The sequence below is a fragment of the Varroa jacobsoni genome, unplaced genomic scaffold, assembly GCF_002532875.2.
Source record: "Varroa jacobsoni isolate VJ856 unplaced genomic scaffold, vjacob_1.0 scaffold_885, whole genome shotgun sequence".
Lineage (NCBI taxonomy): Eukaryota > Metazoa > Arthropoda > Arachnida > Mesostigmata > Varroidae > Varroa > Varroa jacobsoni.
The window spans coordinates 94428-112268 of NW_019213787.1; the positions used below are offsets into that span (position 1 = coordinate 94428).

At 44.1% G+C, this 17841-nt stretch overlaps 1 protein-coding gene across 1 annotated transcript; it reads right to left on the reverse strand.

Moving 5' to 3' along the window:
- Window positions 1–245: 245 nt before the first annotated feature.
- On the reverse strand, window positions 246–17106 carry Nipped-A (Transcription-associated protein Nipped-A). The gene is made up of 14 exons (XM_086970152.1): window positions 16850–17106; window positions 16249–16455; window positions 15756–16026; window positions 14553–15464; window positions 13921–14309; window positions 13525–13738; window positions 10034–13389; window positions 8948–9684; window positions 8423–8714; window positions 8099–8241; window positions 4879–6925; window positions 3869–4664; window positions 1441–3582; window positions 246–1106 (listed from the first exon to the last, which is right to left on the reverse strand). Exons 1-14 carry the CDS (start codon window positions 16946–16948, stop codon window positions 994–996), a joined length of 11718 nt encoding a protein of 3905 aa, XP_086826278.1. The 5' UTR covers window positions 16949–17106; the 3' UTR covers window positions 246–993.
- Between the last annotated feature and the right edge of the window lie 735 nt (window positions 17107–17841).

The following is a 17841-nucleotide window of genomic DNA, read 5'->3' on the forward strand; positions in this document are numbered from 1 at the left end:
ATGGCACTTTTTTCCATTATTGTTGCACAATGAAATAAGTTCCCCGATCATGCTGAAAGTGTCACGATAACTACTTCGGGCGCTACATTTGGTACATCTATGGTTTCCGCCCTAGACCCCCCCACCGTGGACACCACCTGTTCCTACAAAAACAATAGACGTGACTTCGCAGTAACGGACGCAAATTTATATATAAAATATACAATACGTTTTTGACTCTAGCTATAAATAACTACACGGTCATATTTACGGTCAACAAACTGTTGGTAATTTATTGATAATTAATTGATTTCTCTTCATTGCTATTGTCTGTATACAGTGTTGAGTGATGGATGCCAAGTGATAAAGGATATGTCAAATATTAGAGGGATTCATTCATCCATCCACCCATAATCGCTTGAAGAGCGACACTTTAATAGATGTGCTTATGCACTTCCTTACGACACCATACCGCGCAAACAAGTCATCTACACAAAAATATATTTATATGCCGCGTTTCCAGAATATTAGAACAATATTGAAAAATCAATAACTAATTAAATTATTCGGTCGATTAATACTAAAGTAAATTTGCTGGTACATCCTCAATGTAAGTGTACCGGTGCGGAAAAAATTAAATGTACATAGTACCATGTTTATCACAAATCTCGGCTGAGATGCATGCGACGTGAAAAGTCCCGCAGCGCTATATTGCTAGTTACGTCCTATCTTGTATGAATGATATAATAGTCAATTCATTTTACGTATTGTAACATCTTTCTCTCTCCAACATTATAATTAATACTATTATTGTTTTTTATGGGTTATATGAGTACGTGTGTTTAATAGTAGTTCTGCAACATGGGTATTACCAGCGCCTATATTTATCTAAAAATGTTATCTTTATTGTTGTTCGAAAAGCATCTATTGCCCACCTATCTAAAGCCCCAGATGTCTTATGATTTAGGACAACTGAATTTTCGGCATATGGATTTTTTCATCTGAAACACAGATTTACAACCATGGATGCCATGCAGGATCCATGCGGCAAAGGTTCTCCGGGTTTGAGGCGGCCGCTAACAAAGCCTGTACTTTGCTGCTTTCACCGCTTTCGTATGATGTCAAACCTGGTAAATATTATAAAAGAAATCGATCGTCAGTTTTGTTATTGATCATATTTTGCATATTTAGCGGCGTGTACTCTCTGAACAATAAAAACTACAAACTTAAATTAGTCAATCAGTATATTCAATTAGGAACGCATCATAAATTGGTTTTGATCTGATTAAATTTTGCTGTATTTTATAATTTGCATGTATACTGAGAAGATGTTATTAGTTTGACGAGACAATTGGCCTTTTTTGCCTCTGAACGTACAATGCGATTTTCAGTCACATCCGTCTTGTGCATCAAATTTTTTTAGCAAAAAACGCTAAGTTATGATAATTATGCTGTACTTACTATTAAGCCTAGTTGTGATGGCCGCCACCGCCTTAGACACTGTTGCAACAAGCTGTTCTCCGTCCATATCAGGGGGTCCTTCGCTACCGGTGCCAGCTTCATCGTAGTTCTTCTTATGCCAGGTGATAATTTCGTCGCGCAGAATAGCTCTGAGTAGAGCTGTAAATGATGGTTGGCTTAAGCAGCGAGCCACGGCAACAACAGCTGCGCACATAGGACCCTGCACACCAACCGTCCCCACAAGCTCGGCCATGTTAGGCGTTAGTCGGAACGGCACGGGCCGATTGTGATCGAGTTCGCCTGTGGCGTCCGCTACGTCAAACTTATAATAAGCAGCATGCACAAAGCCACTGTCCTGGTGGATGTACACCATATCTGGCGAGAGCCGTGTGAGCTGTAGAACGAACTCAACCAGCCCGCATAATGCCAGTTGTAACGTAAACTGTTTACGGAATGTCCAGTAGTCGGTTGGATCAGGGTAGGTGGCCTGTGCCCATTCCTTGAGCAGGGTGCGAGGCACTTGGCTAGTCTGTATGTCTCGCAAGATGTCTTTGAGTACCTGATGACCGCAGGAACCGCCACGCGCTTGAACTGATGCCAACTTTTCGTAGTATTTTCCTATTGGTGTGTCGTACTCGATATTGCGTGCCAGACAACGCTGTTTGTAGATGTCGACTAGTGACAATGAGCAGGGATTGTCTTCGACGAGGCGCATTTGTGGACTTACAGCAACGACTCGGGGCACCGTGAAGTTGAGTCCACGGCGCGCCGTCTCCTTTTGTCGCGCTAATAGCTGGTTAAGCATACGTAGCAACTGCAGAACACGTTCCTCGCGTCGTGCGTCACTTAAGCAGGCGTCATTTACTACAAGGTATGGATAAAGTTTACCATTTTGGCCACGAATCGATAGACGACGCGCAGCTGTGTTGTGTTTGTGAACGATTTCGACACGGGGCATGAAACGCGCAATCCGCACGTAATAGTTATTGGCCTTGGGCAGTAGAAATTCCCCAGGTAGGGCGACTTCGGCAGTGTGCGGAGAAAAGTTTGACATGAACCTGCATTTCTCCTCAACGAGGGTTGATTTTGGTAGTAATTTGGCCTTAGCTTCGAGGATCTTTATCCATTTCTTCAGCTTATTAATAAGATTGTGCAGCTTCATGGCTTGTGCTGTACCGAAATCGAAATCGGCTGTGAACTGCACCTTCATCTTTTGAAACACGGGATCCTGCGAGGTGGCTTGCACCCGACGTGCCAAGCTTTCACTGGCTGACGTTGAATAGCTGGACACCCCGCCACCACCCACAACGCTCTCAATACCAACACCGAACGTTGACACGAGTTTTTTGACAAAGTTAAGTGTATGTGGCGTTACCGTCGCTTCGTTGATTTGCATCCGATGCTCAAAAGCCACGGCTAGGCATTTTGCTAGAGCTTGCTTAAGTTGACGGAGTACCTCTTCGTACCAGTTCTCACGGAACCAAACGAGCTGATCGACAATGCCTTCGATGCTTGACAACAGCGTGGGATGAAGGTCTCGCTGCATGTGCATGATCTTCGAGCAGCGCCACATGGACGGAGTGGCCCTGAACTGATTGCTAGTAGTTGCTGCAGGTGTCACGGCAACTTGGGCCTGACCATTAGCTGTAGCTTGAGCTGCCCCTGCAGTGGCCGCTGATTGGCTATTATTGCCACCCACAACCGGAGCTGCTTGCCGAGGTCTGTCCGCCTCACTACTTCGATAACGCTCACGTTGCTCTACCTTGAGTGTAAGATAGAGTGTACGAATTGGAAAGTATACCGCTTGTGGGTAAACCCGACCTACCGTTGATAATAGGGTCAATAGGAGTTTACCTTCTTGGCGGACGAGACATGTGAGAAGTTGTGGAACCCAAGGTAGCCAAAGGTGCGGTGGTACACCGTTAAAGTACTGGTCAACGCACTCGCTTAATTGGAACTTTTCACTATCAAATGTAAGTAACCATATGAGTTTGGCGAGATATTTGCGTGCCTTGGCTTCGTTTTGAGTGCGCGCTGCATGCAGGTAGCAGGTTACAGCAAATTCTCCGAGTTGCATATTACGATCCGCAAACGCATCTTTCGTGAACAGCGCTTCGAGGTAGTCTCCCCATAGAGCCCAACCTGAAAATGATAGATTATGGAGTGAATTCACGAATGACAATTGTTGACCTTTATTTAAGTGGAAAGACATTGGTAGGTGAAGCTATAGCCATAGAACACGAAAGTTTGCATATTTTAAAAAATACCATAATGCCTCGCTTGTATAACCAACGAAAGAGGGAAAACGTTTAACCTTTAACACTACCTAACTTTAGACAGCGTAATATATATAATAAAGCGCAGTGCAGTGTAGGTGCTAGGAGGGGAGTCGTACTGCTAGGACTACAAACCATCTAACGGTTTTTACCTTTATTGAGGCCATCGAACATTTGAATGGCTGCCGAAAAGGCCTTGTTTGCCTCACTAGAACGGCCTAGTTGAGCTAGAAACATGCCTTTCAGCGCATAGAATTCTGCTGTCATCTCCTTGCCGAAGTACTTCAGATTGGTGCTTTCTATCACATCCAGACCTTCTTGCAGTTCGTTTTTACCTCTACTACTGTTTGAGCTGCTAGTGACACCTGACGTCCCAGTTCCTCCAGTACCGCTCATATGAAGATAACATTTAACTTGCTGACGAATCTTTTGGAAACAGTCAAGGATCGGTACCGATGGAATTGTATGGATCTTATTAAGTGAATCTAGACAGACCCCGCTAAGGCCGTGTTTACGGGCCACCTTCCCGTAATGAATGATTGTTGATGCGGAAGCGTGGACACCTATCATCGCACTGTTTGTTTGTGTTTGAGTGTCACCACCCGTAACTGAGTTGGCATTTTGCGCGCCTTCAAAATGGCTAACGATGGCTTGGTAATGTAGCTGTCGCCATGTGAAGATATCGTTCCAGTGCGACAGATCATCACTCAGCACTGGCAGACGATTTCGCCACGTTTTCACAATAGCACGCATATCACATAGTGATGCGCGGTTCAACGGCGTAGTGGCGGCTCCGCTGCCAGTTGGTGCGAGGCCTTGGTGGATTTGGGCAGCTTCTTGAAGTTCCATAACCTGCTGGGCGGCCTGCAGCATGCCCACATGCATAGACGATACGACCGGTGGCAAACGACGCCACTCCCGAATGCAGCATGAAGTGACAACCTCGACCTGTTTATGAAGTAGATGGAGATGGAAATAAGGCGCACACAATGGTTAAAACTGGGGAATATATACCACTTGTATATTTGGTACATTTTCAACGTCTGTATAGCAACAGTTTAAATCTCTAAGTGATTTTCAGTTATTTACTGCAGGATTTTCTAGTTTAATCTTATCCATATACACATATAGTAGTTGCTCATAACCATGACCATATACTCACAAGACGATCAATCAAAGACAGGTGAGTTTCTTCTGGATGACAGATGGCGTTGTAACCTCGATAAAGGTTCACTTTCCAAGCGAGCTCTTTAGGACAGGATACTTCAACATGAGAAAGGGCTTCCTTCATCAGAACCCAGTTGGGTACCCGCCAGGCTGCTTCCAGAACTAAATGCATGTTCTGAGCGGCCTTGCTATTTCCATATTCAAGTAACACTTCCCACTGATTCAGTTCTTTGGTACATTTAATCCAATGTTCTTCCCACAAGCGGTATTCTGACTGAATTGTTAGTGGCGGAGGACTCTGTGCAAATTCCGTTCTCGCTTTAGCCATCGCCGCTTCGTACGCCAACTGCGCCTGCTCAAACAGGCCATGTTGCTCGTACGTAACACCGCTGATGGTCTCCTGATACTTGGCACGTTTCTGCCAGAGACCGGCGAAGAGGTCCTCCTCTCGGAGCAATGAGTACATCTCGGACAAACAATCAAGACTCTCATGTTGGAGCGAAACTTGCGGGGGCTGTAGATTTTGCACCTCGGGCCCGTCTGCACCAGGAACAGTTGTAGAATCTGGGTTGGTTGCCACAACGTTAACGCTTCCGCTAGCCGGAGGCGTTGGTAACACAGGGGTTACAGGGGCCGTCGATAAGGGCGGCGGAATACTTTTTATTCCCTTAGAAGATTTTTCATTGCTTGCAGCAATTTGTTCAAGCTGCAGCGTTGCTCGATGCCACATGTTGTGCGATTTTCCCATGTACTTTGTCACCATCGGCCGTAACTGGACGTTAGGGCAGTGCGAGAGAGCCTCACAGAAGGTTCCAATAGCGTTCGGATGGCAATCCTTCTGTATGACGTGGCTGCCAGAGCAAATAAACGGTGTTAACTCAACGCTCAGGACGTTTTGTTGTTTTTCGCCGAGGATCTTCCAAAGGCGTGGGAAGAGTTGTATCCACATGTGTTGTGCTAATGTTGTGTCCATATGACACAGTTGGGCTACAGCCAAGAGAATAGGCTCAAGCTTGACGTTCTTGCCTGCCTGTTCAAGGAACTTCTTCTGCCGAATCACAAGTTGATTGATGTTCTGCCGAAGGCTACTCGCACTGGTCGTTGCTGAAGCAGTGGATGGTTTGGCGGTGGATGAATTGAGGTCGAATTCAGATAGCTCATCGGGTACAGCTGAAAAGCTCGCATCCATAATACTATCGACATCCATTGGCTCTTCTTTGGCGAAAATAAATGCCGCCTTCATGTTATGATCAGCTTGGGCTACCACGGAGGTCACAGCTGGCAATAGTGGGCTACCAGGACCCGTCTCGACATTGGCGTCCATAGAGGCCGTAACAAGTACGAGCTCGATGCACTGTTTAATCCAAAAATGTGGGCCGATCGTCTCCCAGTTCTGGGAGCAGATTATATACATGAGACGATCGTATAATCGCTTCTTAATGGACGCGTCAAAGACTTCGAAAAATTTGGCGCGAATAGCCGGTTGAACGCATCGTAAACCAGCCATAAAGGCCGGCTCCAGTTTCGATGGAAGTTCAGAGTTTTTGAATGATTCATCTCGGTACACATAATTCACTAGTTCAAGGAATTGCCCGTTTAACTCAAGGTCATCCGGAAAGCGTTTCTCGATATACTGCATCATTTTGACAAGTAGAATTGACTTCTCCCGCAAGCTCGGACTTTGATTAACGGCGAATGGGCTCTTATTTCGCACCCAATCCTCGACCATTTTCGTGATAGCTTTAAGCACCTTTGATTCGTGGCTCTTTTCGATGAGACCGACCAGAACAGATCCAAGGAAAACTTTCCGCATTTCCTGGGCCATCACGCCTACCCTGTTCTTTACGAGGTCCAAGCTAAGAATTAACAATTCTGTGCCCATTGGACTCGCCTCTGTGGTGGGCGCTAAATGCTCACGAGTCATCTTTTGTAACACGCGCATAAACGGGGTGATCAGACGGTCGATATAGCACGGGTTGTTGACACACGCAGCCTTGAGGATCATTAACGTCCCAAACAGCTGTGGTGGATTGGCCACCACTCTGCGTTGCAAAAAACAAAATACATCAAAGAAAAGCGCAGCAAATTAGAAAAATAAATGGAGCATTCCACATATACCGAGTATGTTCTTCACTGGCTCGATATATCAATTTTAGTATTCGGAGGTCACATCTTCCTTGTCAAGTAAATTTTATTGTAGTAAATCCGGATGTGCGCAAATAGGTAAATGAACCTCTTTCAAGAAATTATGATTCATATGGATAAGTGAAATTGTCCGTGTTCGAAGAAATTTGTATATATTGTGAAATGAAAGAAAAATTAAAATAAAAATTCAATCTCTTACGTTGAGCCCTTGGTACACCTTGGAAGTCGCAGTCTGTATAAACCATTTGAAATGTTATCACCTTTTTGATTTATGGCACGGATCTTATAACAAAGAAAACAATAAGATTTTTTGCACGGAGAAACGGATAATTTTAAATCGTTATTCGTATAGTGATTGTTTATCTTATATATTGTATGTATTTAAATCCGTTAATCGTATACCTAAGGAATGTAATGTGAATTATAGCTTTTTAACATTTGTTTTAATGTTTGCATCATCTTTATATAACCCGTCGGCGAGCTGAACATCAGCCATGGCGCTGAGCTGCCCAGTGAAACAGAACTTCTTTATCGGCTATTTGCTTTTGAGAGCCAGTGGTTATAGCCCCCTTTCCCAGCACACCTAATAACCAGCATCAGCTAGCGCGTGTAAAAATTTGCTATGATGAGCAGCTGACAGACAATGATGTTTATTTACTGGATTATATTGGGTGGAAATGTTACAACATAACACTCAAAAGAAAAATTAAAATTACATTTAGTACTTTACACATCAATGTAGATGTATCTACAGTTAATGCGTACACAAATGCAATAACTTTGTAATTAATTAAATTACGAAAACAATTCAATTTATCAAAAATTATACATTCATTAGATGGTAGAACCCCTTCTCAAGAAGGAATGCCGTTATGTAAGCTTCCTCAATGAACATCACTTTACGCAAACGTCTTATGCCTTCTAGTAGACACCAATTTGAGAGATAAAAATTCAAGTGGAATGGGTTTCTTGACAAGGCAGACAAGCACAGATCAGCCTTGTCGGTTCGCCGGAGCAATTCTTGACATAAGTAGACTGGATTGCTAGAACGCCAAACCAGTAATACTAACTTTTCGTAGTTTGATAACCCGTCAGAGACGACCTTGAACACTTGAGTGTACAGATGATCGAGTTCCTCATATTTCGGAGTGTTTGGCTCTGCAGGGAAGGTGCCCATCAGTCGAGACAAGAGAGAATGTACCGAGCGGAGAACCTTTACGAGAAAGTAATAGAAAATGATTGAACATATATGAATATATTAATCAGTTCCTTAATATTCAGCGGACAGAGTCTGACTATTGTGGCGTTTGAAAAAATCAAATGCCTTGTTTCAGATCTACTTCAAGTGCTATAAGCTGGATTTGCGAAGCTTCTCTATTTTAGATGATACACACCTTCGAGTTTGAGCTTGCCATACAGGCAGCTATGCCTCTTTGAAGATTTTTGAATGAATTGAGAATGGCCTCTTTTCTCAGGATCGTGAGAAGGAACGTCAGTAGGTCAAGGGCTGTACAGATGTTTTGAAAGTTCGGTTCAGGGATGTTTTCGATAGTCAATAGAAGTTTGTCGAACCACACTAACTTCAGCTCAGCATTTGGCCACAATTCTGGTTTGAGGGCGTTCTTAAGGAGAGCTACACATCGGCGGGAAAGAACATCCCCCGCGGGGTTCGCTGATCCCAAGGAGCTACCACTTCCTGCGGCACCGGTATTCGAAGCTGCCGCGGCCGCAACAGCACTATCACTCACCTAGAGATAAAACAAATCAAAAAGCCTTCATTAATTAAACGAACTTGCACTTCAATGGCTGATGATCTTATCTAAAAAAGTTTTTTTCGAAGATCCAATGGATTCAACACATTTTATATGTAATGTCAATTTGTGCCATAAGCGACAGCGTACTGTGGGGTGAAACTTCACGGTCGCACCTGACAGGCCATTCTCAACAAGAAATTGACAATAGAGTCCGTGTGCACTTTGTCGATAGCTTTTAGATTAGGACTGTTGGCGACATCGACGTCAGCCGTATTGCCTAACAGCTGCTGTTCTTGAAGTAGCTGCTGCTCCTCGCGGTTTCGTTGCATCTCCCACTTAATGATCACCTCGGCGAGATCAACGCTAAGCTTCTTGTGTTCCATCTGCGCGTTGGCCGTGAAACCGAGTCGTTGTACTGAACTGACCACATGCGCGACCAGATGATGGCGTACGGGGTAGTAAAGTTGATGGTGTCTGTATAACAACTGTAACATATGGACCAGCTGGGCTAACGTGTGACCCTCTTCTACAATCATTTTTTTTGTCCAATGAGTCAACATAGTGTTTCCGTCGTCCATCCGGGCAGGCATTGCTGGAGTTAAAATTTCTAACGCCTGACGAACCACACCGCGTGCTTCGACTGCGTGCGCCTTTAACAAGCTGTGGAAAACCTGTAGAACGATCTTCTTGTGAATGGCGAATTTAGCAATGATATGAGCTAGAAGAAGATGACCGTGATATTTGCTTGCAGGGTCGACCGAGCTCTTTGTAAGCAAGCAAGGCCAGGCATAAGTCATAAGGCGGCGAAGTTTGATACCCTGTCGTTTGTTGGCTGCGTCGTGGATATGAGCTGATGCCTGGTCGACAAATAGGCATGATAATTGCAAAACGAGTATGCGGACCTGTTCAAATAAAATACGTAAAAACGAATCGGATTATTTTTACGAATGCCATAATAATAATAATACTAATAAAGACATGATAGCAATATTTCTTCGTCAATGTCTTGATTTAACATTAATTATACACGATATACAATATAAAGACGGCTTGATAGCACAACATAGCCTTATGATATGCCTTGTCATTCTATACGACGCTTACATATGTCAGTTATTAGTTACTGTATTATCATCTATTATTATCATCTATAAATCGTATTAGAAATCACCGTTCATTCATTTACAATTGACATAAGTTAAAAGTATACAACCCTTCTTATCAATATCCTGCATGTCACCAAGTTCTTACCGAGTCAAGAGTCACTTTGGGGTTGTCTATAATCTTGAGAATAAACACGGATATTACATTATCGTCAAGATCCTGATCAGGCGCAGGCTCTCCCCCAATGAGCTCAGTCCCTTCCCCTTTTTCAAAAGAATTGGTAAACGCAGGAATGATGATTCGTTGAAGCACTTTGGCGACCAATTCCTGTGGAAAGTTTGTCTCCTCTTCAAACAGTTTAACGAACTTAAAGAATGCATTTCTCTTCCACCCGACGGAATACTGTGTCGCCACTGTATGATCGATGAAGTCCTTTAGGAACTTGAAATCTGGAATGTACCGGCTCGTAAATGCTCTTAGCAATTGGAAAAGGAGTTCAACGTCGTTCGGATTTTGTCGGCAATAATTTAAGAGAGCTTTAACAACGAGTTTCGGTGTGCGCCAGTGCACAAAATCAGAGATTTCAACACAGCTTTGTGTGTGACGCGCCTGGAACTCAGGCGAAATCCAGATTTCACGAAGCATAGCAACGATCATCGGGTTTTTAATGAGAAAATCTGTTTTATCTTCGTGTTTGATTAAGAGACCAATTACTCGTACTCCAAGATACTCAAAGTTATATTTGGCATTCTGTGCTGTTATCTGTGGAATGGTGTTCATGTCAAATGCCGGGAAACTCGTGATAATGACATTACGACCTTCGGCAGGTAGATTGACTGCCAGAAGGCGACCCACGAGGTTGGGTTTATTGATAAGAACTTGTCGGAATTTATGGCCTTTATCATTCTTGAACAAGAACTCGAGATATCGATTATGCTGAGCGCTTTGAACAGCTGCGTCTTGAAGGAGGACCTCCACAGTCTTCTCAGGGTGAATACGCAAGAATTTCGCCAACGGTTCGTGAAGAGGTGATGCTGCTTCGATCATAAGTTGCTTTTCCTGGGATAGAATCGTCGATATCAGCGGCTCGACAAGTGCTGCACTCGCCGCAGGAATCTGATGAAAAATCTCAATAATGGCAGTGCACTGCTTTAACTCGGTTGTAAATGGCCTCCCAATACTCTTATTCTGAATGCAGACTTCGAACCATCGACGAAGCAATTGCCGTAACTGTTCGCACAACTTTTCATTGAAAGTATTAGGAAACAGTAAAGTAAGGTAGCTCAGACGCTGAATGACGTTCAGATTAAGGTGGCGATAGTCGCCTAGATGGATGAGCAAACCTCGAATATGTTTATGCACCGTCTCCGTTTTGATACCATTGCCACTGATAAACTTCTTCATACACTGGAACGCCGACTCTTGCAGGTCGGGGTCGCTTGAATTTAGAACTTTGTAGAGTACGGTAAACACCTTTTCACGGTTTTGTTCATTTTCAACATAATGTAACGTGGCCAGACAGTTGAGGGCAGCCTTCCGTAGGGCGCCTAGTTGAGTTTGTGAGTTTTTATAGCAGGCAATTTTCATGATCGCCGTATCTTCACTGTCGCAGATATACAAAAGCTCCTGGAAAAAGATCTTGTGTTCATTTTGATCTAGATCAAGAGTGAAGAGACGCGGTTGAAGCGTTGTGCAGAATGTATTTCCCTCCATAATACCAATCTGCGCATTGACCGGCTGGTGTTTTAAGATGTGCTTTTTCGGAGGGACCATATCCTGTAGTAAATCTTTGTGAGGTGTCATAATATCTGTAATAGTACATTTTGTTACATCGCCGAGCATCTGTAGACTACTCATTGCCTGCTGACGAACACACGTGTTTGGCGATGTCACCTGCCGCACCAATTCCATGGTGACGTCGTTTAGGGATTTTTTCTGCACCTCAATCATATCAGCGGGCGCATCATCTGATAGTGGGGTAGCACACAGCTGAATCAGCTTTCCCAAGGTTGTTTTTGCCATATCGACTGCGCCATTTGATACTTCGTTTGTTAGATCCATCATTACGAAGAGTAACGCTTTGAGGAATTGGTACTGATGCTGCAGTACCCAGCGAAGAGGCAAGCGGTCCATGAGACCTTTAATGCCGTAACAGCCACCGCTCTTAGCGTACCACGCCCGTTCGTAGCAAAGCGAGCACATCTTTTCGCTCAAATACTCTATGAATGGCAACGTGGCCGCTCGTTCTCTCGATGTGAGTATCGTCGATGCTGCCTCAATGATGAGTACCGATGCGAGTTGGCCAACTTTACATAGCTCCTTTTCTTCATGGCCCATTATCTGGACGAGCGCATCAATAAGAACTAGCGGATCCATGTTCGCTTGGTTAAGTTTATTGGAGTGCAGCGATTGCTTATAAGCTGCCATAAAAGGACCGGCCTGCTGACTCACAGCAACCATTGTGTAGTGGTTGACAATCGAAACAAAAAATGGAAGCACCTCACCGCGAAGCTCTTTAATTGCTGCAGCGACAAACATGGCAGTTAGAGCCATTTTATGCGTAGTTAGATGTAACGGATGTTGACATGTATAATGGCCTAAATTGTAAGGTGCTACCGGGCCAGTGGCAAACGCCGGGTCGGAGAACAGCGTCTGTACGGAAACGTTGCCGTCGAGAGGCTGCATATGCGATAATAGATACCCTTTGATGAGGTCCCAGCACCGCTGCCTATAGAACGGATCAGTCGTCGAAAGTTTTAGGGCGTCGAAGGCAGTTTCAATAAGGCGATTCATGGGCAGCCAGACAGGCATTTTGTGTTCCACGAACGTCACTAAGATTGCTGGACCCTCGGTTGTGTACTCGTTGTATTTTAGTGTCTGGGGCTCAACGAGCATTTTCCTATTACCACCGCCAAACTTTCCAAGAACACGGAAAGCGATTTGCGCAATATTGTCTTGTGGGTTACGAAGGGTTTTCCATAAAGCTTGCATCAGTTCAGCTCTTACCGGCTGAATATGTTCATATAGGAAATCTGGCTGAAGGTTGTCTACACACAGCTCAAGCGTTCGTAGGCCTTGGCTAATCAAGGTTTGGCTACCATTCAAAGCCGAAACGAGTGGATCCATTAGCATGGGCAGGTACGGTAACAGCGAGCTCAGTCGCACAGGGACCGTCAGGCATAATTCAACAAAAAGGTCCTTCATGTGTTGCTTGTGGAGGCCACTTTGCAACTGATTTAAACCTTGAAGGAGTGTTGGCAATAGTGGCAAAAACTCCTGGTAGAGAAGATCGTGCGATCCGCCACCGATCGAACGGAATAGGGCCCGCAACAAGAGGAAGTAATTATACGGCTCCTTGGCGCTCAGCGCTAGCTGCATCGATCTGTTGACTATTTTGTGTAGATGAGGCTTTAACATTTGCTCATTTTCTTGAGGGAACAGCGATACGGAGCCAAAAACGAGCTTGAAAAGCTTCAAGTAGAGACTCGATTTTTCCATACTCGCTGAAACCATATAAGAGAAATAATTTTATTATTACTATATGCCCTACCTGTTTGCTGATAATTTGTTGATAATTGAATACGTAGAAAAAAATTATGATCAAAATATTAATAATATAAAGCTAGTTATACGCTTACATCCCATTTCATCCATTCTTTCAAGTAGATATTCGACGAGTATCGTAGCGAATATCGACGAAGTGGTTTTGTTTGCAAGGAAATAGTTGGCCACCGTCTGAAGAAGCGGGTTCTTGTTTAGCCGCTCGACAACGTAGTCGATCGTCGTAGTGAAAACAGCCCGAAACATTCCTGGTGTCATCATAGTAAAAACCCCACCGAGGTGATCCAGCACCTAAAACCAATCGTAACGTATGATAAAATCGGATCAATTTAATGTGTACAATATGGTACGAAACATACCAGATATATTTATGGCGACCTAGTGCCTAAATGCGAGTGGCAACTTATTTTGTTATCGGCCTTTTTCTCCTGCCTGCATTTGTTTAAGTTTACTTCATATGCTATAAAACGAACCTCTTTCTCATCCTTCGTCTTCTGGGGTTGGGCAGCAGCCGCAGCTGCAGCGATCTGGGCGGCTCGGGCCGCTTGTGCTGCCGCTGAACCTCCCGCTGCCTGAAGTGAATGCGCCGACAGCTGCGCCGTTGAAACGGGCAACGGTAACGTGTACATGTCGAGCGTCAACAACGAGTATTTAACCAGGCGAATAAATATAAGCGTCTCCTTTGGCTGGAACTGTTTATCGTCGGCGCTGGCTCCCACACCAGTGCCACCACCTGCGGCCGTCTTGCACGTACCGATTCCCCACGTGATCGTCTTCACGCCGCACACCAACGTCTTGATGAGGGTCCGACAGTCGACGACCGTGTATTGTGGGGTGCCGTTACTGCTTTTTAGCTCGGCCACTGTATTACTTACAGCTGCAGGTGTTGTGGAGGGTGCTGCGGCGGCTGCAGTAGTTGAAGTCCCTGTAGCGTTCGGAGTGTTACATGGTGTCTGAAAGGTGCCAGTAACTAGACCTAACTGGGATGTGACAGCCGTAGCAGTCGCAGCTGATAGCACGGCTGCGGCAGTTCCAACAACAGCAGCTCCTGTGGTTGTTTGCCCGCAAGCTTGTCCGCCCGTTTGAGCTTGCTCACCGGGCTTACTAGCAGCTGCTGCCGCCGCCGCAGCACGGACGATATCCTCTGTGTTGTTGTAATGCTTGCTAGCCTTCAATAGCGCTGGAAGCTGGACTCGCGAAATAGTTCGAAATTTCAAGACAAACACTTGTAACATACGCGTGAGCAGTTCCCGTCCAGCCACAACATTGTTCTCTTGATTGTTAGCACCGGCGACTCCAACCGTTTGCGATCCTTCCGTCTCGGCCATTTGTGACTTGCTGCGGATACAATCCACGAGATTGAGAAGCAACTTACACGACATCGTCTGCATTGAGATCGGCAGAGTTTCGTCGTGCACGTTCTTCGAGAAGACCGATACCGCGGCACTAAGATGCTTCAAAGGCAAGCTTTGCCTTACGTGATGGATGAGGTCGGCCAACGTCGAATATGCTAAGGGCCGTAGGCTTTCGTTCGCCGTCCAGCCATTGCCTAGAAGGATATCTTCATCAAACAGTTTATCTATGCAGCCGACAAATTTCGTCCGTAGATCGGTAGCAAGGATGTGCCGAGCTGCAATCAGAAGCTCCTTGCGTAAATGAGCCACTTCTGGCGGGCAAAGCATTAGCAGACCAAGCATTCCCTCGGCGAGTTGGCCTGAATTAGCGTTCACCACTTCCAGATAGATTTTGACGATGTACGCGAGAAAACTAAGCGTTTTTATTTGCGCCGCCATAAAATCGACAAAGACCTCACGGTTAAAGTCTTTATGCTCCTGCTGAGCCCGCGAAGGCTGTAGCACGATTGTATTTAGAATCAACGGAATAAACTCTGCAACGTCTCGATGAACGTTAGGCTTGTACAATTGGTACATTAATACCACAATAATGGGTAATTCGGCAAGCACTTTGAGGGAGAGGACGGCCTTTGGAATGATGTTGACAGCGGCCACCGGAGCAGCTTCGAGAAGCGTCAAAAAATAAAAGAGAAAAAGTGGTTAATAGTTTAGATAATGTATTAGAGCTTCCTATATGGACTGAATCCGTCTGTATTTCTTAAAATAAATTTTACCAGAAAGACGAATAACTGATATTTCTGTTCATCGTAAAGAAATGTACGCGCTACATATCCTTTAGCATGCTGATGATCATCATTGGCTTTGAGCGAAACACTTTCTGTCTATTTAGTTGGCCAGGAGAACTTTTATAAATGAAGACGAGCATACTTTAAGTATTCAACTATGCTACTCACCATCGCCTGTGCCGACCTGCACGACAGTTGTAGTAAACGTTTCATTAAGCAGTGTATCCATCGATACCTCAGAAATATCCTTCACTTTTATGGCATCTTCACGAGGTTCAAAGATTTTCTCGAGTTGATTTGGCAACTCGCGGTAAATGTTCTTAACAAAGTTTAGAAAATTCTGAATCTCAGGGTTGAATGGCGGCCGGTATTGTTTATGTAGTTCGATAATCACTCGTAGACACACCAGCACGTTATCTTCATTTTCGACCTCCAATAACTGAAATATTTAATCTATACTTTAGCTCTTTCTACTACGTATAATTGTGAACGTTGGTTCCTTTTTTGGGCTATATATATATATATATATATATATATATATTTTTTTTTTTTTAGATTTTTCAATTGAAATTGCTGTAAGGCGAGTTCTAAAGTTATTTGAAAAATATAGGGGTCCTTTCCCGTATGCCTAACAGATATGCGCAGGAAGTGTTACACGAACTTTGAACATAACGCTGAGCACAGGTTTGACATATGGACGAAGGTGTTCGTTTGTGGGTAGACGGTGAATAATCTCGAGAACGAGTTTCCGCGTGATTTGCATTGAGTGTTCGGCAATAAATTGAGCTTCGCCTTCCTGAAGTACCCGAATAAAGAGCGGCATCGAATGTTGCAAAAACGAAGGATACGCTGGCGAGGCCGTAATCGTCTGATTACCCATAAACGTCAATGCGATGGACAGCGAAGGGATAAAAAAAGAAAACAACTACGTATTAGACTATCATATCTAATATCAAAGATGGTAACATATAAGCTATTCTGAGCTATTTGATCATTTCAGCACCAGTATGGACACTGAGCAGTTAGTAAGGATCCGGCCACCAGGTGTTCATCTTTGATAATCCAAACAATTAATACCAGTTGTCTAATTATAATTGATCTTACGATTACTGACAGCAGTTGTCGGAATGAGATTTTACACAGTGAAAACGGTTATTCTTAATACTTTGTTTAAAGCGTACAGATTCCAAACATGTCAAGGGAACTTTTTAGCCACGCAAAAAAGATATTATATCAAATTTGTTGTCGCCCGCAGTACTAACCTCAAAGTCTTCACTGAGCTCCTGTGCAGCCTTCTGTTTAGAGTCATCCTTCGCAGAAGGGTCTGCGAGGAGGCTAACGTATGATTTGTACGTGTTCATCTGTGCAACCGGATCAAGAAGAGCCCCTGCTACTAGGCCTGCAGCTGCTCCTGCTGCACCTTTAGCAGCGCTGGACCCTCCGGCTTGATTAATAGCTGCCCCGCCTCCTGAGCCGCCACCACCCGAAAAAGTACCCGTACCAGGAGTTGATGGTGCACTCATCTAAAAACGAAAATACCAACTGATTTAACAGCGACAGCTCCGCCTATTCTAACGACGTCAACGGAAGGCAATTTCCTTAGGACAAATAGATGTTTAAGTTTAAACACTTCTCTAATATAAAAAATGGCATCATAACAACCAAAAACGATAAAAGATTTCCCGTAAAAATTGTAGATCATTCATAAAATTACAAAATACATATAACATTTCATAACTAAACACCTTTACCTCTGGTCACTTGAAGACGTTAGACAAAGGTCTCTCCTGCTTGTTTGAGTGGCTAACCTGGCTCGTGATCTGCCACATCAGTCGTTTTTGTAATATGGGAGAACGACTAGATAAGACCAACATTTAAAATCCATGTACTTACTTGGGTTTCTTCAGCAATATTCATAAAACTGTTATTACTATCCAACTAAATAATTGAAGTCTACGTGAAGAGGTACACTGTAGCGTTTCCCGATCTCCTAAACACAAAAGACTGACTAGACAATCTAGTCACAGAATTTGCTCTGTTTTAATTGCAATCAGCAGTGAATACCATCGTCCTTTACTGTCAAGCTTTTAGCATTCGAGCTCCACACACACAAACGATAAATATTTATGTGCTTACTGCTTGATCATTTTCCAGTTACACACCCCCAGGTTTAATAACAATATGCTTTAGCGTATTTTTTATTTCTGCGAGACAACTAGATCGATTCTCGAATGGTTTGAAGGTTGACTGTGTA